Source organism: Alligator sinensis, unplaced genomic scaffold (assembly GCF_000455745.1).
Source record: "Alligator sinensis unplaced genomic scaffold, ASM45574v1 scaffold1667_1, whole genome shotgun sequence".
Taxonomy (NCBI): domain Eukaryota; kingdom Metazoa; phylum Chordata; order Crocodylia; family Alligatoridae; genus Alligator; species Alligator sinensis.
The window spans coordinates 664,514-682,653 of NW_005842504.1; the positions used below are offsets into that span (position 1 = coordinate 664,514).

The 18,140-nt window shown below is 53.2% G+C and overlaps 1 protein-coding gene and 1 pseudogene across 1 annotated transcript; both read left to right on the forward strand.

Annotated features, from left to right (window-relative positions):
- The first annotated feature begins 252 nt into the window (after positions 1 to 252).
- LOC102377668 lies at positions 253 to 4,790 on the forward strand (annotated as a pseudogene).
- Positions 4,791 to 7,979: 3,189 nt separating this feature from the next.
- On the forward strand, positions 7,980 to 15,496 carry LOC102377911 (cytochrome P450 2G1-like). The gene is made up of 9 exons (XM_025213034.1): positions 7,980 to 8,159; positions 8,584 to 8,746; positions 9,749 to 9,898; positions 10,813 to 10,973; positions 12,107 to 12,283; positions 12,562 to 12,703; positions 14,051 to 14,238; positions 14,648 to 14,789; positions 15,303 to 15,496. Exons 1-9 carry the CDS (start codon positions 7,980 to 7,982, stop codon positions 15,494 to 15,496), a joined length of 1,497 nt encoding a protein of 498 aa, XP_025068819.1.
- The last annotated feature ends 2,644 nt before the right edge of the window (positions 15,497 to 18,140 follow it).

Consider the following 18,140-nt stretch of genomic DNA (forward strand, 5'->3'; position numbering starts at 1 on the left):
GGGAATGCAGTCATCCAGACGTGCCTGTAGAACAGACCTGACCGTACTGTTCTCAGCTGCTCTAATTTTTAACTTCCTCAAGAACATCAGATACCGGATAAAGAGCATGGAAGCCACTTGGTGTGGGCTCATGACCAGGACCTCCGGAGGGCTCTGAAGTTTGTCACTTCCATCAGTTGGTGTGGGTGGTGGGTAGAAGTGACCAAGATCCTTTGTGTCAGAGCTCTTTAAATTAAGGTTCTAGTGGATATCATGCGACTTGGCTCCCTACACACCTTCCTCCATCCAGGTGTTGGCGCGACCAATGGGGAAGAGTGGAAGCAGCTCCAGCATTTCTCCACCTCAACCCTGAGGAATTTTGGGGTGGGGAAAAAAAGCATTGAGGAGAGGGTCGAGGCGGAAGCCCAGCACCTGGCGGAGGAGATTGGGAAAGCCAAAGGTTGGTGCCTCTTGTGTTACAAGAAATGCCTTCCATACCAGTGTGCGGGTTTTCATGAACTCAGACAGTTCTGTTCTCTTTCTGGTTAATGGACATCAACAGTAAAACCTCTGAGGGACTAGTTTTCAAAGAGCTCCATTCCCACCTCAGGGCCTCAAGCAAGACTCTAGGCCAGTGGTTTTCAGCCTATGGTGCACGGAGATGTGTTAGGTTGTGCAGACTATGTTTAAGAGGTCCCTGAAAGATGACTATACTCAATGCAAAGTATGTGAATACCCCTCAGTTACAATTCAAAGGGGTCTGCACATCCATTCGACATTCTTAGCGATCCAAAAATAAAAAAGGTTGAAAACCGCTGCTCTATGCTTGGCCAAGTCCACAGAGCCCAGCAGCCCCCATCACTGCTAGAGGAGTTCCCCACTGGCCTCAAAAGGGCACCCTGGAAATGCCAGGTTCTTCTCAAATTCCAGACCAGCCACCCTGCCTGCCATCTGACACGTCCAGGGAAGGACTTCTGCCTGATCAATACATCAAAGAGCTCCTCAACACAGCTCACAAAGACACTCTCATGGACCCAGAGGGACGGCCTTCCATCTTCAGCTCCCGCTGTGCAAAAATGAAGTTTATTTCCTACCTATGGGGACTTTTTACCATCTTGTACCATCTAAACTTGTCCCAGGGCCTGATGAAGGGACTTGGATCCTGAAAGCTTGCAGAAAAGAACAATTATCTTGCTATTTTCCAGCTGGTCTAATAAAAGGTATCATTCTGGAACCAAGAGTTCTAGTTTTTTGCATGTCTTTTTGTCTCAGACCAACACAGCTACCAAGCACAGCCCTGAGACCAACCACCCAGCACTGCTGGGCCCTGGTCCTTGAGGACCTTCTTACCTTGGGTAAGAAGCTCACAACTCTCTTGCTGGAAAACAGGGAGACGTACCCAAGCCTCAGGTCCCTATCTCAGGTGTGCCAAGCAGCTGCAGGTAGGATGGGGTTCGGTGCTAGCTTGCTGCTCACATATTACCCCTCTGGCATGCTTGCAGCCATTGCCAAGGTCCCTATTACAGTACCCATGACTGCGAGCTGCATCTGGGCCAGCTACTTAAACCCAAGCCTGCATACAACTGCAGAAGCTTTGAGGTCACACCCTTACCCCAGACTTTGGGGGACTCTCCACATCTTGTTACTCCTATAATTGGAAGGAAGGTGGTGATTGACCTTCTTGTCTCCCCACAACCAGGTTCTCCCTTCAACCCTACCCTTATCCACACGCATGCAGTATCTAACGTCATCTGCTCCATTGTCTTCAGGAACCGCTTCTACTACAAGGGCCAGAAGTTCCCGAACTTGACGAGCGCCATCAACAACTTTTTCTTGGATATAAGCAGCATCTGGAGCTTGGTAGGAGACCAATCCAGAGCAGGAGGAGAGTCAGGGGCTCTGCAACATTCCAGGCTTTGTCAATGCGGTAAAGTTGCTCCACTGCAACCACAATACAGGAAGCCCATATCCCCATTGGCAGCTGGGGCTCAGGGGCTTCAACATGTACCTCACTCCTGTTCTGGATGTTCCTCTTTACTACCATGGGACCAGGAGGGGACTGCCACAATAGCCCCTGGAGCCAATGAATGTGGCATCGAGGCCCCTGCAGCAAGGCCATGTAGGATTTCATCATGGAGCAGGTGAGGATGGACCAGCAGAGCTTGGACCCCAGCTGCCCTCAGGCCTTCATTGACTCCTTCCTCATCAGAAAGGAAGAGGTAAGCAGAGGAGGACCATTACTGCCACATGTTAGGCCAGGCCTGTGATGCTTCCTATGGGCACTTGCCCATGACTGAGCTGTGAAGCAGCAGGATGAGAACTCAAGGCTAGAGTCACCAACCTGAGCAGACCCAATAATACGTCCCCTGGACAGTCACCCAAAGCCAGGGCAAGAGAGGCATTCTTTGTTGAGGGGCCAAATCCAGGTGCATGCCAGACGCCAGGCAGGCATGGTGTGCTAGCACTCCTTTCTACTCTCCACGTTCCAGGAAATGAAAACCCACAGAGTGTTTTTAAAACCAGAAACCTGGTGGAGACAGCAATCCAGTTATTCTTTGCCGGGACGGAGACAACGAGCCCCACCTTGACAGATGGATTTCTGCTCTTGGTGAAATGCTTGGAGATCCAAGGTAACATTGACATGAAATAAAGCTACCATGCCTATGGGAACTGCTATTTCAACAGAGACTGGTCGCCAGTTTGATTATCATGTGGCCACCAGGGAACAGGAGATTTGCTCACACACGTTCAACTGCACAGACCGGACGCAAAGGTCAGACCCCGCTCCTGCCTCCCTTCTCCAGAGCCCCGTTTAGGTTGCTGGTGGCTAACAGGGCAGTGGTTAGCTTTATATTTCAGGGAGGCTGGATCTGGCACTGCATTGCAAAACCTGAACAGGGAACCGTTATCCATGGAGAGCAATGGGGGTTGTTAGATGGGGGTGGGACGTCAAGGCTGTGCACCTCACTCCCAGCTCTGCCCAAGATGCCCTGTGAAGCCTGGCACCATGCACGGGGAATCTCTCACATTCTCAGCATGGCTTTTCCCAGGACAGTGGGAATAAGCATCCTTCCCTGCTGTGGGCCTGTAGATGAACAGAGGTTTGGGACAGGGCCTGTCTGGCGCTTGTAAATGTTATGTGTTGTTTAGCTACATGGCACAAAACACCATCAAAAATCTCCATTTCGCTACATTAGTCGCATGTAAAAATACATGCTGATGTCTTTTTATTGTGGCAGATTTTATAGCAGTAGCTGATGCAGGTAGGCTGAGGAATACTTTTGACTGAGGCGAAACCTCTCCTTAAACAGCTGACATTGCTGGTGGCGTTTGCGCCGTGGGCTCTGATCCAAGCCCACCCCTTCCAATCCTGTCCCTGCAGACAAGGTGCGGGAGAAAATCAACCGTGTCATAGGGCGGACCCACAGCCCAGTCATGAGCGACCGAGGCCGGATGCCGTACACCAATGCCGTGATCCACGAGATCCAGAGATTCGCTAACGTCACCCCTGTGGGGATTCTGCACAAAGTGACCTGCGACACCCACTTCTGGGGGTACCTTCCCCCCCAAGGTGCTGTCTTGAGGGTCCACCAACAATTTTCCACCGAGGCATCACACTCTTCCCATACCGAGCACTGGGCTCTGGGGTGGAGGCTGCTTACATTCAAGAAGGAACAGGCCCAGACCAAGAACTTCCTAGATAGCCAGGTCGAGTGGAGTAAACTGAATACTTGCAGGGCACTCCACTGGCATGCATGGGCCCTCTGCCATAAAGAGGGGCACTGAGGGGACTTTCTACTTCGCCCAAGATACTTCTCAGCTCTGTACCCAGTGGTAGATTGAACGTGCTCAGCCTGAGACATTGGGAAACTGTTGACTCTAGGTGGAACTATTTCCCCACAATTCCCAGCTGCAGGAGACTATCTACTGGCAGAGGCTCCAGTTGGAAAGGGTTTAATATTTCTGTTTCTCTTCTCCAGGACACAGACGTTTGGGCTGTCTTGGGCATGGTTCTCCAAGATCCCAAACACTTCAAGGATCCAGGAAACTTCCACCCAGAGCGTTTCCTGGATGAGGAAGGCCGCTTCAAGAAGAACGATGCCTTCCTGCCGTTTTCCACAGGTATGGGTGACAGTCCTGGCCTTTCCCATCAATGGCAGCAAAAACCTCTTCAGGCTTAAACACAGTGAGCACCGATGGGCCTGTATTCACTCTGCCATCACACCTGAAACCCATCCAGGTCACATCATGTTCAGACCCGGAGGTCCTCCTCTGCCTCTCAGCACGTGGCTCCTCCTGTAGGAGGGCCAGACCCAGGGTCTCTCTCAGGCCCCTTCTCCAGAGTTCATAGGATCGTAGGAAAAGAGGGTTGGAAGGCCCCTCATGAGTTCATCCCAAATTGGCTGTTGGTCCAGGGAGTCCATAGGTCTGTAACTGTAGGTCATGAGGCCAAATCAGAGGGAGATGAGAACAGTATCCATCCTTTCATCCATCGGCACCCAGAGACCTTCCCAGGAGTATAGCTCACCCAGGTCTCATCATGAAATCCTTGATGACCAGAGTGCTTTCATTCACTGCTGGCTTTACTTATCCCTGCAGGCAAAAGGGAGTGTCTGGGTAAGAGCCTGGCCCTCATGGAGATCTTCCTCATGCTAACCACCGCCCTGCAGCACTGCACCCTGAAATGGCTGAAACTCCAACAACAAATTGACCTCACCCCCAGAGAGACTGAGATTGGGATTGGGATTGTTCCTCCCAGCTATGAGCTCTGCACCCTCCCGTGGGAGGAAGGGTGGCAGGACACAGCCTAGGAGAGCATGGACAGGTTGAAGGACATCCTAACCTAAGGCAGCACATGGACACATCACAGAGAAAGACTTGACACAAAGCCTTACCTTTAGGAGTTGCTTCTGCCCCTTTCCTGGCTCTTGTACTCACGGTGTTTTTCTTGCGTCTTTTTATGTCTCCGTATTGCAAAAATAGCAGCGAGCATGTGGTGGTAAAAGACAGGGGTCCTGGGGGACGAACACAGGGCTTGTGGCAGGAGTGCAAGGAGCTGGGTGTGTGTGTGTCAGACAGACAGGCTGCAATGAACTGGACATGTGAGGGTGTGTGTATGTACTGGACAAGGGGCGTGTCTCTACGTGTGCGAGCATGTCAAACTGCAATGACCTGGACACAGTGCATGCGTGCCTAAGTGGAGGGACACTCCCTACCTCAATTTTCCCACCCGGCAGTCTCCCTCCTGCTGGCTCCCATGGGCTGCCCAGCCCTTGCATGGAGCACAGGGAGTTCCTGGGCACTGGGTGCAGTGGGAACGGGGAGTTCAGCCAGATCTACCCAGGACTGGGCCCATGCTCAGTGGAAAGGGGCATTGGGAGCTGTGGACTGCAGGGCACGGCCTCAGTGTTGCAGTGTCCTGGACCCTCGATGGCCGCAAGGGGAAGAGGAATTGGGGAAAACCCTGCTTAGACCCCATCACTCTCCCTCCCAGTTCCTCTCTGCCACAGGGAGACTGGGCAGGACAAACCCAGGGTCTGAGACATGCCAGGGCAGCTCCTCACTGCACCCCCCACTGGCACCGCTCTACTGTCCAGGCACTTTGCACCATGTTCTCCTCCTGGGCTTTTCCACCATCTCTGCACCAAGCTAGCCGTGGCTAGCAGTCAGACTCTCCTGCAGATCCCTGGCCTCCCAGCTCTGGGCTGCAGGAAGGCCAAGAGGGCTTAAGACCCAGAGGGCCGGTGGGACAGGGGTCTTGGGTCAGGACCCTGACTCAATTTATGCTCTCATTGGTTGTGTAGATGCTTCATTCCCCCTGCAACACCTGAGGACAGACAGGAGAGTATAGGCAGCAAGGGTCTAAGCCACGTGCCTTCCTTGGGAGCAAGGTGGAAGGCAGGCCAAACACCTGAACCGCCCAGCGAGCTGGCAAGGAGTGCCCAGCTTAGGGCTGCAGTTGACATTACATGGGCATCGGCTCAAAGCAGGGACCAGACCCTGGATGACTACACCCGCCCCCTCCTCACCTTCATGGCTTAGAATGAGCCCACTCTGGGACTGGGTCTGCACAGAAGCCCCAAATCCACCAGTCCTAGCCCAGAGGGTGTCTGTCGGGGGAGTTGTTCCTAGAGAAGAGATGCTGTGAACTTGCTGCTCTGCAGCCTTTCCCAGCTGCACCCACTCACCACTTCCAAGATGCCTCAAATCCAGGTTAGGAGCATCCACATGAGTAGCTCTTCCATAGCCATGCAAGGCCAGGCACAGCTTGGGCTTCTACTCCACATCCAACATATCCAATGTGGCAGCGATGCAGATTGATGGGGTGAGTGCTCAGGTCTTGCTAAGGGTGGGCCCAGTTGGAGAGCTTTGTCCCGGAGCTGGAGTACAGAGTGACATGGTTCACATGCTCCCATCCTGTTTGGGTGCCAACGCATGGATGGATAGGCCAAGGCACCTTTGACCTGAGAAGTAATGCCATCCCCACTGCCAACCCAGGAGACAGCGATGTCGTTGTCTGAGGGTTGGTGTAGCTGAGTCCCCAATGACATCTGAACTCTGGGGGTGCTTGTACACGATGTGTACATGATGTGCCACTACCCCATGGAGGAGTGGCTCTCAACCTTTCTGGTACCAGGACTCATTCGTAAACCTGGATAGCCAATCCTGACCCAGAAAGCATTTTCATTAGAAAACAGCCCCCCAGCCCTGCTGCTGTCCCTCACTCCAAACCCCCAGCCCCCCACCCCCCCAGGTGCCCCTTGCTTCTGAACTGCTGCCCCCAGGCCTCAGCACCCCAGTGTGTGGAGCAGGGGGTGGGTGTGTGGGGTGGGGGAAGAGGTGTAGGGGGTAGGGGCATGTGCCCCCCACCCCCCGGTTTGTGTACCCACAGCAGGCATGGGGCTGCAGCCTGGCTGGACTGGCACAGGCAGGAGCCACCCCTGTGGCCCTGTGGGAAGGACTTGGTGCAGGAGGGCAGAGTGGGGTGGCAAGACTCATTGCTGCTGCTGCCAGAACCCCTGTGCCAGCCACGCTGCCAGGAGTGTGAGAAGTAACAGAAGGGGGGTGGGGGGGGGTTGCTGCCCCAATTTGTGCTGCCACCAGCCTCTTATGTGTCATGCCACAAGTCTACTCTGCCTCCATAGCCCGGCCACCGCTCCTCTCAGGCCACAACTCTACCCCAGAGAGGAGGTGGGGTGGCAGGCAGTGTCACCTGTGCCCCCTGCCCCTCTGACATGTCTTCCATGCCCCCCCTCACACCATAGGCTTAGCTGTGGGAGCTGCTGTCCATGCTTCCTGGCTGCCACATGCATGTGTATGTGGCACTTTCTGCCCGATTGTCCTCCTCCTGCTCCCCCCCAGCCCCCAGTCCCAGCTGTACATCATGGGGGTCGCCACCCCTCACCCTCCTCCACACCCCAAACATCCAAGACCCCTCCACAACCCACAAGCCCAAGACCCTGTGCACGGCCCCCCACATATACATACACCCACAACCCCCCACGTATACACACCCCCACAACCCCAACATACCCTACACCCCCACACACATAGCCGCACCCCACACAAGCCCCCCACACCCCTCCACCCACATACCACCCCCCTATACAAAACGAAGACTATTTTTGAAGTATGATGCACACTACACAAACACAAATCAGGACAAAAGTATTTTTTGAAATAAAATTAAAAGAGATTACAAGAGATGTTTGACTTTCAGTATATGATTTGGTTTTTTTCCGTTCCAAAGACACAACACTCTTCCCCCCCTCTGCCTTGCCCCAGAAGTATTTCCAGGGGTGGGACTTCTGGTCCCAAGATGAGGCACTTGTCAAGGGGCGGGGCTACCGCTGCAGCCCCCGACAGCTCACCATAGCGCGTTAGGCGGCCCTCCCACTGAAATAATTGCCCACCCTTGATATATACGCACACACAAGCACAAGGTAGATCAGATCAGACGCCTCTTAGCACTGTGCTCGGTCTCCCGGCAGATTGGCATGATGGAGGTTGGAGACACAGTGACTCTCCTCTTGGTAGCCTGCGCTGCCGGCCTGATGATCTTCTGGCAGCAAAAGCAGCGGCAGAAACCGGGCAAGCTCCCCCCAGGGCCGACATTGCTGCAGATCCTGGGCTATGGGCTGCAGCTGAAGCAGCGAGGCTTAAACAAGTTGCTGACAAAGGTGAGTCAGGTTTCATTGCATGGGTCCTGGCTGAACCAGGAGTGCTTCTAGTTCCTGCCCTGGGCTCTTACCCATTTCTGAATCAACCCACACAGCTCTCTGGGGAGCTGAAGAATTTGGTCTCAATTTCAAGGAGGAAAAAAATGGAGGTGAAGGGTGGGGGTAGGGAGGACTCTCATGCCTGTGTACCCACATAGTTTGGGCCCCAAGACCTTACCACTGGGCCACAGCCTTTTTCCCAGCTAGTTCTGGAACCCAGGAGTCCTGACTCAATTGCCCTTGCTTAAGTCAGCGGCATTATGTTGAACTCACCCAGCTCAGGCTGTGCCCACACTCACTTTGCCTGCCTGGGCTGAGTGCGCCTTGCCGGTCACTGCAGTATCTGACTCTTCTTCCTTCCCATTCACGCTGACTCCCAATGCAGATAAGAGAAAAGCATGGCCCTGTGTTCACCGTGAACACTGGCCGGCGGCAGATCGTGTTTCTCTGCGACTTAGACTCCGTGAGGGAAGCCCTGGTGCATCAAGGGCAGAAGTTCAGCGGCAGAGCAATTTTCAACTCGATAGACAGATACTTCCAAGGTCATGGTGAGAGCAAGATCAAAACCTACCTATAAGCCATGTCACTGTTACTCATAGGAGGACCTCCAGGCACACAGCTATGATCCTGTATGCCACAGCACTGCACTTGGGGATCATTCTTAGTGCATGATCCACCGTGACACAGACGTTATGACTCTCATGACTTCTTGATGCTATCATGTGTTCTTTGAAGTTATTAACATATGCTCTGTGAATGATCCCAGGGTATGCAGTCATCCAGACATTTCCATAGAACAGACCTGACCTTACTGTTCTGGTCCACTCTAATTTTGATCTTCCCCAAGAACGTCAGATAATGGACTTGGTGTGGGCTCATGACCAGGACCTCCGGAGGGCTCTGAGGTTTCCCATCTTCATCACTTGGTGTGGGTGGTGTGGTGGTGTGGGTGGTGGGTGGAAGAGACCGAGATCCTTTGTGTCAGAGTTCACCTGGACAGCAGCTGCTGACAGATCAGAGGCATCTTGGAATCAGGGACCAGTGTTGCCAAAAGGGTCCACAGACTTTTGCGGGGAGTCGAGAAAACTTGATCCAGGCCTTCAAAAGGTGGAAAATGGGAGCAGTGGAGCTCAGGCTGTAAAGTCTTGGCCCCCAAATGACTGGACCTCTCTCATTTTGGGAGAGAGTCGATCAAGGACAGGCAAAGGAAGAACCCACCCACTTCATGGCAACAGAGTAAATAAGTAAGAAAATGAACCTTAAACTTACCAAGGAACATTAATTTGGTTTCAACATCCACTTAAATTACTAAATGGGGGCCAGGTTTGGAGACAGTGATGTAGGTAAGCAACTTTTTTGATTTGCTCTTAGAAATGATATTTGGTATCCAGGGAGAGAGATTCCCAGTGGAAAAGGAAGGTGCTTTCTCAAGTCCACTTGATTTCCAAATTCAGAAGGGGATCACTCAATATCCATTTTGTTCTTTAAATTATGGTTCCTTGTACTGGATATCACGTGACTTGCTTTGCTACACGCCTCCCTCCATCCAGGTGTTGGCACGGCCAATGGGGAAGAGTGGAAGCAGCTCCGGCATTTCTCCACCTCAACCCTGAGGAATTTTGGGATGGGGAAAAGAAGCATTGAGGAGAGGGTTGGAGAGGAAGCCCGGCACCTGGCGGAGGAGATCGGGAAAGCCGAAGGTTGGTGTCTTTTGTGGTACAAGAAATGCCTTCCGTACCAGTGTGCGGGTTTTCATGAACTCAGACAGTTCTGTTCTCTTTCTGGTTAATGGACATCAACAGTAAAACCTCTGAGGGACTAGTTTTCAAAGAGCTCCATTCCCACCTCAGGGCCTCAAGCAAGACTCTAGGCCAGTGGTTTTCAGGCTGCGGTGCGCGGAGATGTCTTGGGTTCTGCAGACTATGTCTAAGGGGTCTCTGAAGGATGACTATACTCAATGCAAAGTATGTGGATACTCACAGTTACAATTCAAAGGGGTCCACACATCCATTTGACATTCTTAGGGGTCCAAAAATGAAAAAAGGTTGAAAACCACTGCTCTACGCTCGTCCAGGTCCACAGAGCCCAGCACCGCCAGGGGAGTTCTCCCCTGGCCTCATAAGGGCATCCTGGAAACGCCACGTTCTTCTCAAATTCCAGACCAGCCACCCAGCACTGCTGGGCCCTGGTCCTTGAGGAGCTTCTTGCCTTGGGTAACTTATTCCAGAAGCTCACATCTCTCTTTCTGAGAACACAACTCTAGCGAACTCCCCGCAACACAGGGAGACGTCCCCAAGTCTCAGGTGTGCCAAACTGCTGCAGGTAGGATGGGGTTCTGTGCTAGATCACCACTTACATATTACCCTCTGGCATCTTTGCAGCCGCTGCCAAGGTCCCTATTGCAGCACCCATGATGGCGAGCTGCATCTGGGCCAGCTAATTAAACCCCAGCCTGCGTACAACCGCAGAAGCTTTGAGGTCACACCCTCACCCCAGACTTTGGGGGACTCTCATTGTTAACACTTATCCCCGAGGTGTCAGGACTCTCCACAACTTGTTACTCCAAAAATTGGAAGGAAGGTGGTCATTGATCTTCTCGTCTCCCCACAACCAGGTTCTCCCTTCGACCCCACCCTCATCGTCACACATGCAGTATCTAACGTCATCTGCTCCATTGTCTTTGGAAACCAATTTGACTACAAGGACCAGAAGTTCCTGACCTTGATGAATGCCACCCACAACTTTTTAGAGGATATAAGCAGCATCTGGAGTTTGGTAGGAGACCAATGTGGAGCAGCAGGAGGGTCAGGGGCTCTGCAACATGTTCCAGTCTTTGTTGATGGGGTAAAGTTGCTCCATTGCATCCACAGTACAGGAAGCCCATATCCCCATCGTCAGCTGGGCCTTCGGGGCTCCAGCATGCGGAGAGCCCATCACTCCCATTCTGGATGTTCCTCTTCACTACATGAGACCAGGAGGGGGCTGACACAATAGCCCCTGGATCCCTAACCCTTGCATGTTCTGCCTTCTAAGGGAGGCCCCATCTTCTTCTGCCAAACTCAATGAATATGGCCCCTGAATTGATCTTTCCCAACATACACAGTGCCATTGGGGCATATCAGGGAACTAACACCTATCTTCTGGACACATGCAGCACACAATCCTCAGGGCATAAGTAATGGTTAGATATAAGAAAGCAGGTGAGGAATGATGAGTGAAGCCCTGGAGCTTTCTGCTCCACTGAACTCTCTTGCTTCTTGACAGAGGGCTATAAGCTGGATACGAGTCACCAGTAAGCCCTTGTTGCCATTCTTGGCTAATGACATCCTGGGCTGTATTATTAAAAATATTGCCAGCAGGTCGAGGGCAGTGATTCTTCCCCTCTATTCAGCGCTGAGGAGGCCACATCTGGAGTCCTGTGTCTAGCTTTGGGCCCCCACTCCAGAAAGGATTTGGACAGATTGGAGAGAGTCCAGTGGAGGCCAGTGAAAATGGTTGAGGGGCTGGGGGACAGGACTGGTGAGGAGAGGAGGACGGAACTGGGCTGATTTAGTCTGGAAAAGAGAAGGCCAATGGGGATTGAATAGCAGCCTTCACCTCCCCCCAGCTGGGCTGTTATCACTGCTAGCAGATGAGAAAACAACAAGTAATGATTTCAAGCTGCAGCGAGAGAAGTTGAGGTTAGATATTAGGCAAATTCTCTCACTAGGAGCATAGTAAAGCACTGGAACAGGCTGCACAGAGAGGTTGCAGACTCGCCATCACTGGAGGTTTTGAAGTCCCAGGTAGACAAAGCCCTGGCTGGGATGATGTAGTTGGGGCTGGTCCTGCTTGGAGCAGGGGGTTGCACTAGATGTGACCTCCTGAGGTTCCCTCAACCCCCGTTTTATATGATTCCTCATCCCCAGTTCTGCGAGGTGTTTCCAAGGATCATGCAGTACGTACCCAGCCCACACAGCCAGCTTTATCACCACTACAAGGCAATACATGATTTCATCATGGAGAGGGTGAGGATGAACCAGCAGAGCCTGGACCCCAGCTGCCCTCGGGACTTCATTGACTCCTTCCTCATCAGGATGGAGGAGGTAAGCGGAAGGGGATCAGTGCTGCAGCTATGTGTTACAACAGAACATAATACTTTCCTTGGGCATTCACCCATGACTGAGCTACAAAGCAGCAGGCTGGGAATTCAGAGCTAGGGTCCCTGGCAGAAGCAGACCCAATAAAACCTCCTCTTAGGACAGTCAGTCACCCAAATCCGGGGCAACAGAGGCATTCTTTGTTGAGGGGCCAAATCCAGGTGTAAACCAGATGCCAGGCAGGCATGGTGTGCTAGCACTCCTTTCTACTCTCTACTTTCCAGGAAAAGCAAAACCCACAGAGTGTTTTTAAAACCAGAAACCTGGTGGAGACAGCAATCCAGGTATTCCTTGCTGGGACGGAGACAACGAGCTCCACCTTGAGCTATGGATTCCTGCTCTTGGTGAAATACCCAGAGGTCCAAGGTAATGTGGACATGAAATGAAGCTAATGTGCCTATGGGAACTGCTATTTCAATGGAGATTGGTTGCCAGTTCAGTTATCACCTGGTCACCAGGGAACAGGAGATTTGCACACACGGGTCCAACTGCACAGACCAGAGGTACTGGGCACAGCCCCACTTCTGCCTCCCCTCTCCAGAGTCCCATTTAGGTTGCCAGTGGCTAGCGAGGCAGTGATTAGCTTTATATTTCAGGGAGGCTGGAGCTGGTGCTGCATTGCAAAACCTGCACAGAGAGCAGTTATCCATGGAGAGCAATGGTGATGATTAGACTGGGGTGGAACATCAAGGCTCTGCATCTCACTGCCAGCTCCTCTCAAGATGCCTTGTGCAACCCGTCATCAGACACAGGGGATGTCTTACATTCTCAGCATGGCTTTTCCCAGGACAGTGGGAATAAGCATCCTTCCCTGCTGGGTGCCTGTAGATCAGGGGTAGGCAACGTTTTTGGCTGGAGTGCCGAAAAAAACACAACGTCTACCTTGGAAGGTGCTGGAGTGCCGACACGCTGGAGCCCGGCTGCAGCGAGCCTACGGAGCCCGATCTGCTTGCAGCAGGGCTTGCAGCCTCCCAGCCGCCTGCTGGGAGCAGCCTGGGCTCCGGGGCTGGCAGCAGCTGCTTAGAGCCCGGGCTGGTGGTGGTGTACCAAGCAAAATGGCCTTGCGTGCCATGCTTGGCACGCGTGCCAGGGTTGCTGACCCCTGCTGTAGATGAACAGAGGTTTGGGACAGGGACTGTCCATTACTGCGTGTGAAAAGCTGGGAGGCCGAGAGCAGCAGAGAAAGAGACAGAGCGGGGAGCAAAGGTGGGCACCTCTGGAAGTGGAAGTAGCCGATGCAGGTAGACTGAGGAATCATTTTGACTGAGGCTGAGCCTGGCCTTAGATAGCTGACATCACTGGTGGCCAGTGGTGACGCGTTGGGGGAGCATGGGGGGTGCACATGCACCCCTTGAGATCACCAGTGCTCCCCCTGATTGGCTGTGCTCGCCACTTAGGCAATGGGCAGAGGGAGCAGGCAGGAGAGCAAGCGCCAGCCAAACGCTGAGATTGCTGCAGCTGCTTCCAGGAGGGGCTGTGGCTGCTTCTGGGAGTGGCTGCAGCGATTGGCTGGTGCTTGCTCCCAGAAGCGGCTGCAGCAATTGCAGCCTCCCCACCCCAGGCAGCAGGATTGCCCGCAGGGGACTCCCCCAGTTGGTGGGACTCATCGCGGGAGGCACATGCCCCCCCTGACTAAGGCGGCACCAGCCACCCATGCTGGTGGCATTTGTGCCGTGGGCTCTGATCCCCCCCCTTCCAATCCTGTCCCTGCAGACAAGGTGCATGAGGAAGTCGACCGCGTCATAGGGCGGACCCACAGCCCAGCCATGAGCGACCGAGGCCGGATGCCGTACACCAATGCCGTGATCCACGAGATCCAGAGATTCGCTAACGTCACCCCTGTGGGGCTTCCGCACAGAGTGACCTGCGACACCCACTTCCGGGGGTACTTTCTCCCCAAGGTGCTGTCTTGAGGGTCCACCAACAATTTTCAACCCAGGCATCACACTCTTCCCATACCGAGCACTGGGCTCTGGGGTGGAGGCTGCTTACATTCAAGAAGGAACAAGCCCAGACTGGGAGCTTCCTAGATAGCCAGGTCGAGTGGAGTAAACTGAATACTTGCAGGGCACTCCACTGGCATGAGTGGGCCCTCTGCCATAGTGAAGGGCACTGAGGGGCCTCTCTACTTTTCCCAAGATACTTCTCAGCTCTGTACCCAGTGGTAGATTGAACGTGCTCAGCCTGAGACATTGGGAAACTGTTGACTCTAGGTGGAACTATTTCCCCACAATTCCCAGCTGCAGGAGACTATCTACTGGCAGAGGCTCCAGTTGGAAAGGGTTTAATATTTCTGTTTCTCTTCTCCAGGACACAGACGTTTGGGCTGTCTTGGGCATGGTTCTCCAAGATCCCAAACACTTCAAGGATCCAGGAAACTTCCACCCAGAGCGTTTCCTGGATGAGGAAGGCCGCTTCAAGAAGAACGATGCCTTCCTGCCGTTTTCCACAGGTATGAGTCAAAGTCCTGACTCTGTAAAGCAGCAGCCCAGCCTTTCCCATCAATGGCAGCAAAAACCTCTTCAGGCTTAAACACAGTGAGCACCAATGGGCCTGTATTCACTCTGCCATCACACCTGAAACCCATCCAGGTCACATCATGTTCAGACCCGGAGGTCCTCCTCTGCCTCTCAGCACGTGGCTCTTCCTGTAGGAGGGCCAGACCCAGGGTCTCTCTCAGGCCCCTTCTCCAGAGTTCATAGGATCGTAGGAAAGGATGGTCAGAAGGGACCTCATGAATTCATCCCAAATTGGCTGTGCTGGTCCTGGGGGCCTCTAGGTCTCTACAGGAAAAACTTATAGGTCATGAGGCCAAATCAGAGGAAGATGAGAACAGTACCCATCCTCCCATCCATCAGTAGCCAGAGACCTTCCTGGGGGTATAGCTCAGCCAGATCTTATCATTAAATCCACAGTTCCTAACCACAGTTCCTTCATTCGCCCTTGGCTCTGCTTATCCCTGCAGGAAAGAGGGGGTGTCTGGGCAAGAGCCTGGCCCTCATGGAGCTCTTCCTGATGCTGACCACCATCCTGCAGCGCTTCACCCTGAAATCGCCAATACCCGCGCAGGAAATCGACCTCACCCCCACAGAAAGTGGCATTGCGATTGTACCTCCCAGATTTGAACTCTGTGCCCTGCCGCGGGAGGAAGCGCTGTAGGACACAGCCTAGGACAGCATGGACAGGACAAAGGACATCCTGACCCTAAGGCAGCACATGGACACGTGTCACAGAGGAAGACTTCACACAAGTCCTTACCTTTAGGAATTGCTTCTGCCCCTTTTGGGCTGTTGTACTCAGGGTGTTTGCCTTGCTTCTTTTTATGTCTCTATATCGCAGAAATAGCAGCGAGCATGTGGTGGTGGAAGACAGAGAGCCTGGGGCATGAATGTGCTTCCTCTTTGGACTGAACACAGGGCTTGTGGCAGGACTCCCGGGTTCTGTTTCCAGCCCTGCATGCATGTCCTAGTCGGCGGAGAGGAGGACCTGGGATCCAGGGTCCGTGGCTGCAGGAGGGAGCGTGCTTTGCTGGTTGGAGCAGGGCACAGGAATTGCTGGGGGGGGTTGCTGCTAGGAACAACCGCTTGGGCTTTCACCTCTGCTAGGATGCGTCTCTTCCTTAAGCTTCCCAGCAACTGCTGACAATAAAACTTTTCCAAAGCAGCCATGCATTCTCTTTGTGTTTGGAGAATGGCTGGGGACAGCAGGGGCTAATTCTCCAAAGTGCTGGGTTTAGCCCCAGCTCAGGGGTTTCTCTTGCCAAGCAGAGCACGGCAGCACTGGGTCTTCTCAACTGCCTGCAAGGCTGGCGTGTAAACCGTGCCAAGTAAATATAACACGTAATCACTTCGGTTTTGAGTTTTGCTCCATTGACCGGGGAGCCAACTGAAGGTGTTCGGTCACTGCTTCGATGACATTAGTTGTGGACCCAGGAATTCAAAAATTCAGAAATTCAAGAAGTCAAGAGACCACTTAAAAGAGTGGGCCACAAGAAGGCTTTCACCATTCACCCCAAAAGGGAAAGATGGGAAAGACAGTAGCCCACCAGAATTCCTGCGCCATCTTGGCCCACTGGCAAAACAATGGCTTTTGGCTCTCTTTTCAACTGTGATGGAGAACAGCCATACGCCACAAATCAGGCGTGAGGCAAAACCAGGAAAGCTGGTACATGACCCTGGGAGCTACAGGCCTGCACAACCTAAAAGCTCCGGGAGCAGCTCATCCTTCTAAGAATTAGCATTATCATCAACCTACTACTCCCCCAAGAACAGGCTGGATTTAGACCCCATCGTAGCTACTGTGAACTCCACGATGTCGCCATCCTGCTTGCCATCATTACAAACATCAGGGCTGGCTTTCACTGCAAGCTCAAGACCAGGGCTGCCTTCACAGCTCTTTCCTCGCCCTATGATACTGTGTGGAAACACGGACTGCTGCTTAACTGCTGTCCCTGCTGCTGCCATGGGCCCAAGTGCTCTGGCTGCTGTGGACTTTGATGCGCAGCAGAAGGATGCAGGTCTACTCACGAGATAAGGCCAGCACGCCAAGAATACTCAACAACGGCCTCCCATAAGGTAGCGTTCTGGCACCGACACTTGTTAATCTGCCGTACGTCTGCAGATTGGAAGGGCTTTGGGGCAGTGACTGGCTATTACTGTGTCTGCACTGCAAATGAGCACAATGGTCACTGGGGTACCAGGAGTCAGCCAGCCCCCTTCAGATAGCAAATCCAGCTGGGAAGGTGTCGGCTTCTCTAGGAAGAACTGGAAGGTCTAGAGGAGACAGGCAACAAAAAAGACTTGGTCATTAGCAGCTAGAGGTCGACAGGTGCTGGACTTATGAAGAACCATCCATGCCTGATGGTAACCATGGCTTTGCAGCCTTGAGGGAAGGCCTGGTGGGCCATGCAGAGGGGTTCAGAATAGACTCAGGGCCCTTTGCTGGAATCGGGTGCCAGTTACGTTGCCAACAACCAGACCACAGGACAGGCTGTACTGGTTTACATGAGTGCCAATGTGTGGATGGAGAAGCCAAGGTGCCTGTGGCGTGAGAAATGATGCACTTCTTCCTGCCAACCCAGGAGATAGCAATGTCATCACCTGAGGGTTTGAGTAGCCAAGCCCCCGATGACATCTCGATTCTGGGTGGCTTCCTGCCCCACAGGTTAGTGGTTCTCAAACATTTTTTGTACTAGGACCCATTTGTAAACCGATGGCCAGTAAATACTACAAGTAGAAAACAGCCTCCTGGCCCTGCTCCCAGCAAACAGCCCCCAACCCCACAGCCTTGCTGGTGCCCCTCACTACTGACCTGCTGCTTCCCATCCCCAGACCCCACACCCCCAGTATGTGAGGCAGGGGATGGGTGTGTGGGGCAAGGGGTCTGGGGGCCATGCCTCCCCTCCCCCCCAATTTGTACATCCACAGTGGGCATGGGACTGCAGCCTGCATGGATTCAGGGCATGGGACTGCAGTCCTGCAGGCAGGACTCAGCATGGGAGGGCAGAGTGGGGCAGTAAGAGTCATTGCTGCCACTGCTGCCAGAAGCCCCTGCCAGCCATGCCGCCAGCAGCGTGAGAAGTAATGGACAGCCTGCAATGGGAAATCTACCATTTGGCACGTCTTTCTCCTTTAAAGAGGAATCCATTTTTAAAGTTTGTTCATGACCCTTTCATATATTCTTGCAAACTGCTTTTGGGTTGCGACCCACCGGTTGAGAAACGCTGCCATAGAGAGCACCTATGCACTCAAGTAGTGAGTAAATCAGCCGCCTCTTGGCTTCCCGGCTAACAAAAAGCCAAGGA

Bases quoted from the DNA above. Each gene is read 5' to 3' on its own strand.
- LOC102377911 (XM_025213034.1), top strand. From the start codon at position 7,980: ATGGAGGTTGGAGACACAGTGACTCTCCTCTTGGTAGCCTGCGCTGCC. The intron at 9,899-10,812 runs GTTGGTGTCTTT...CCCCACAACCAG, and splicing joins GGAGATCGGGAAAGCCGAAG to GTTCTCCCTTCGACCCCACC. The intron at 12,284-12,561 runs GTAAGCGGAAGG...TCTACTTTCCAG, and splicing joins TCCTCATCAGGATGGAGGAG to GAAAAGCAAAACCCACAGAG.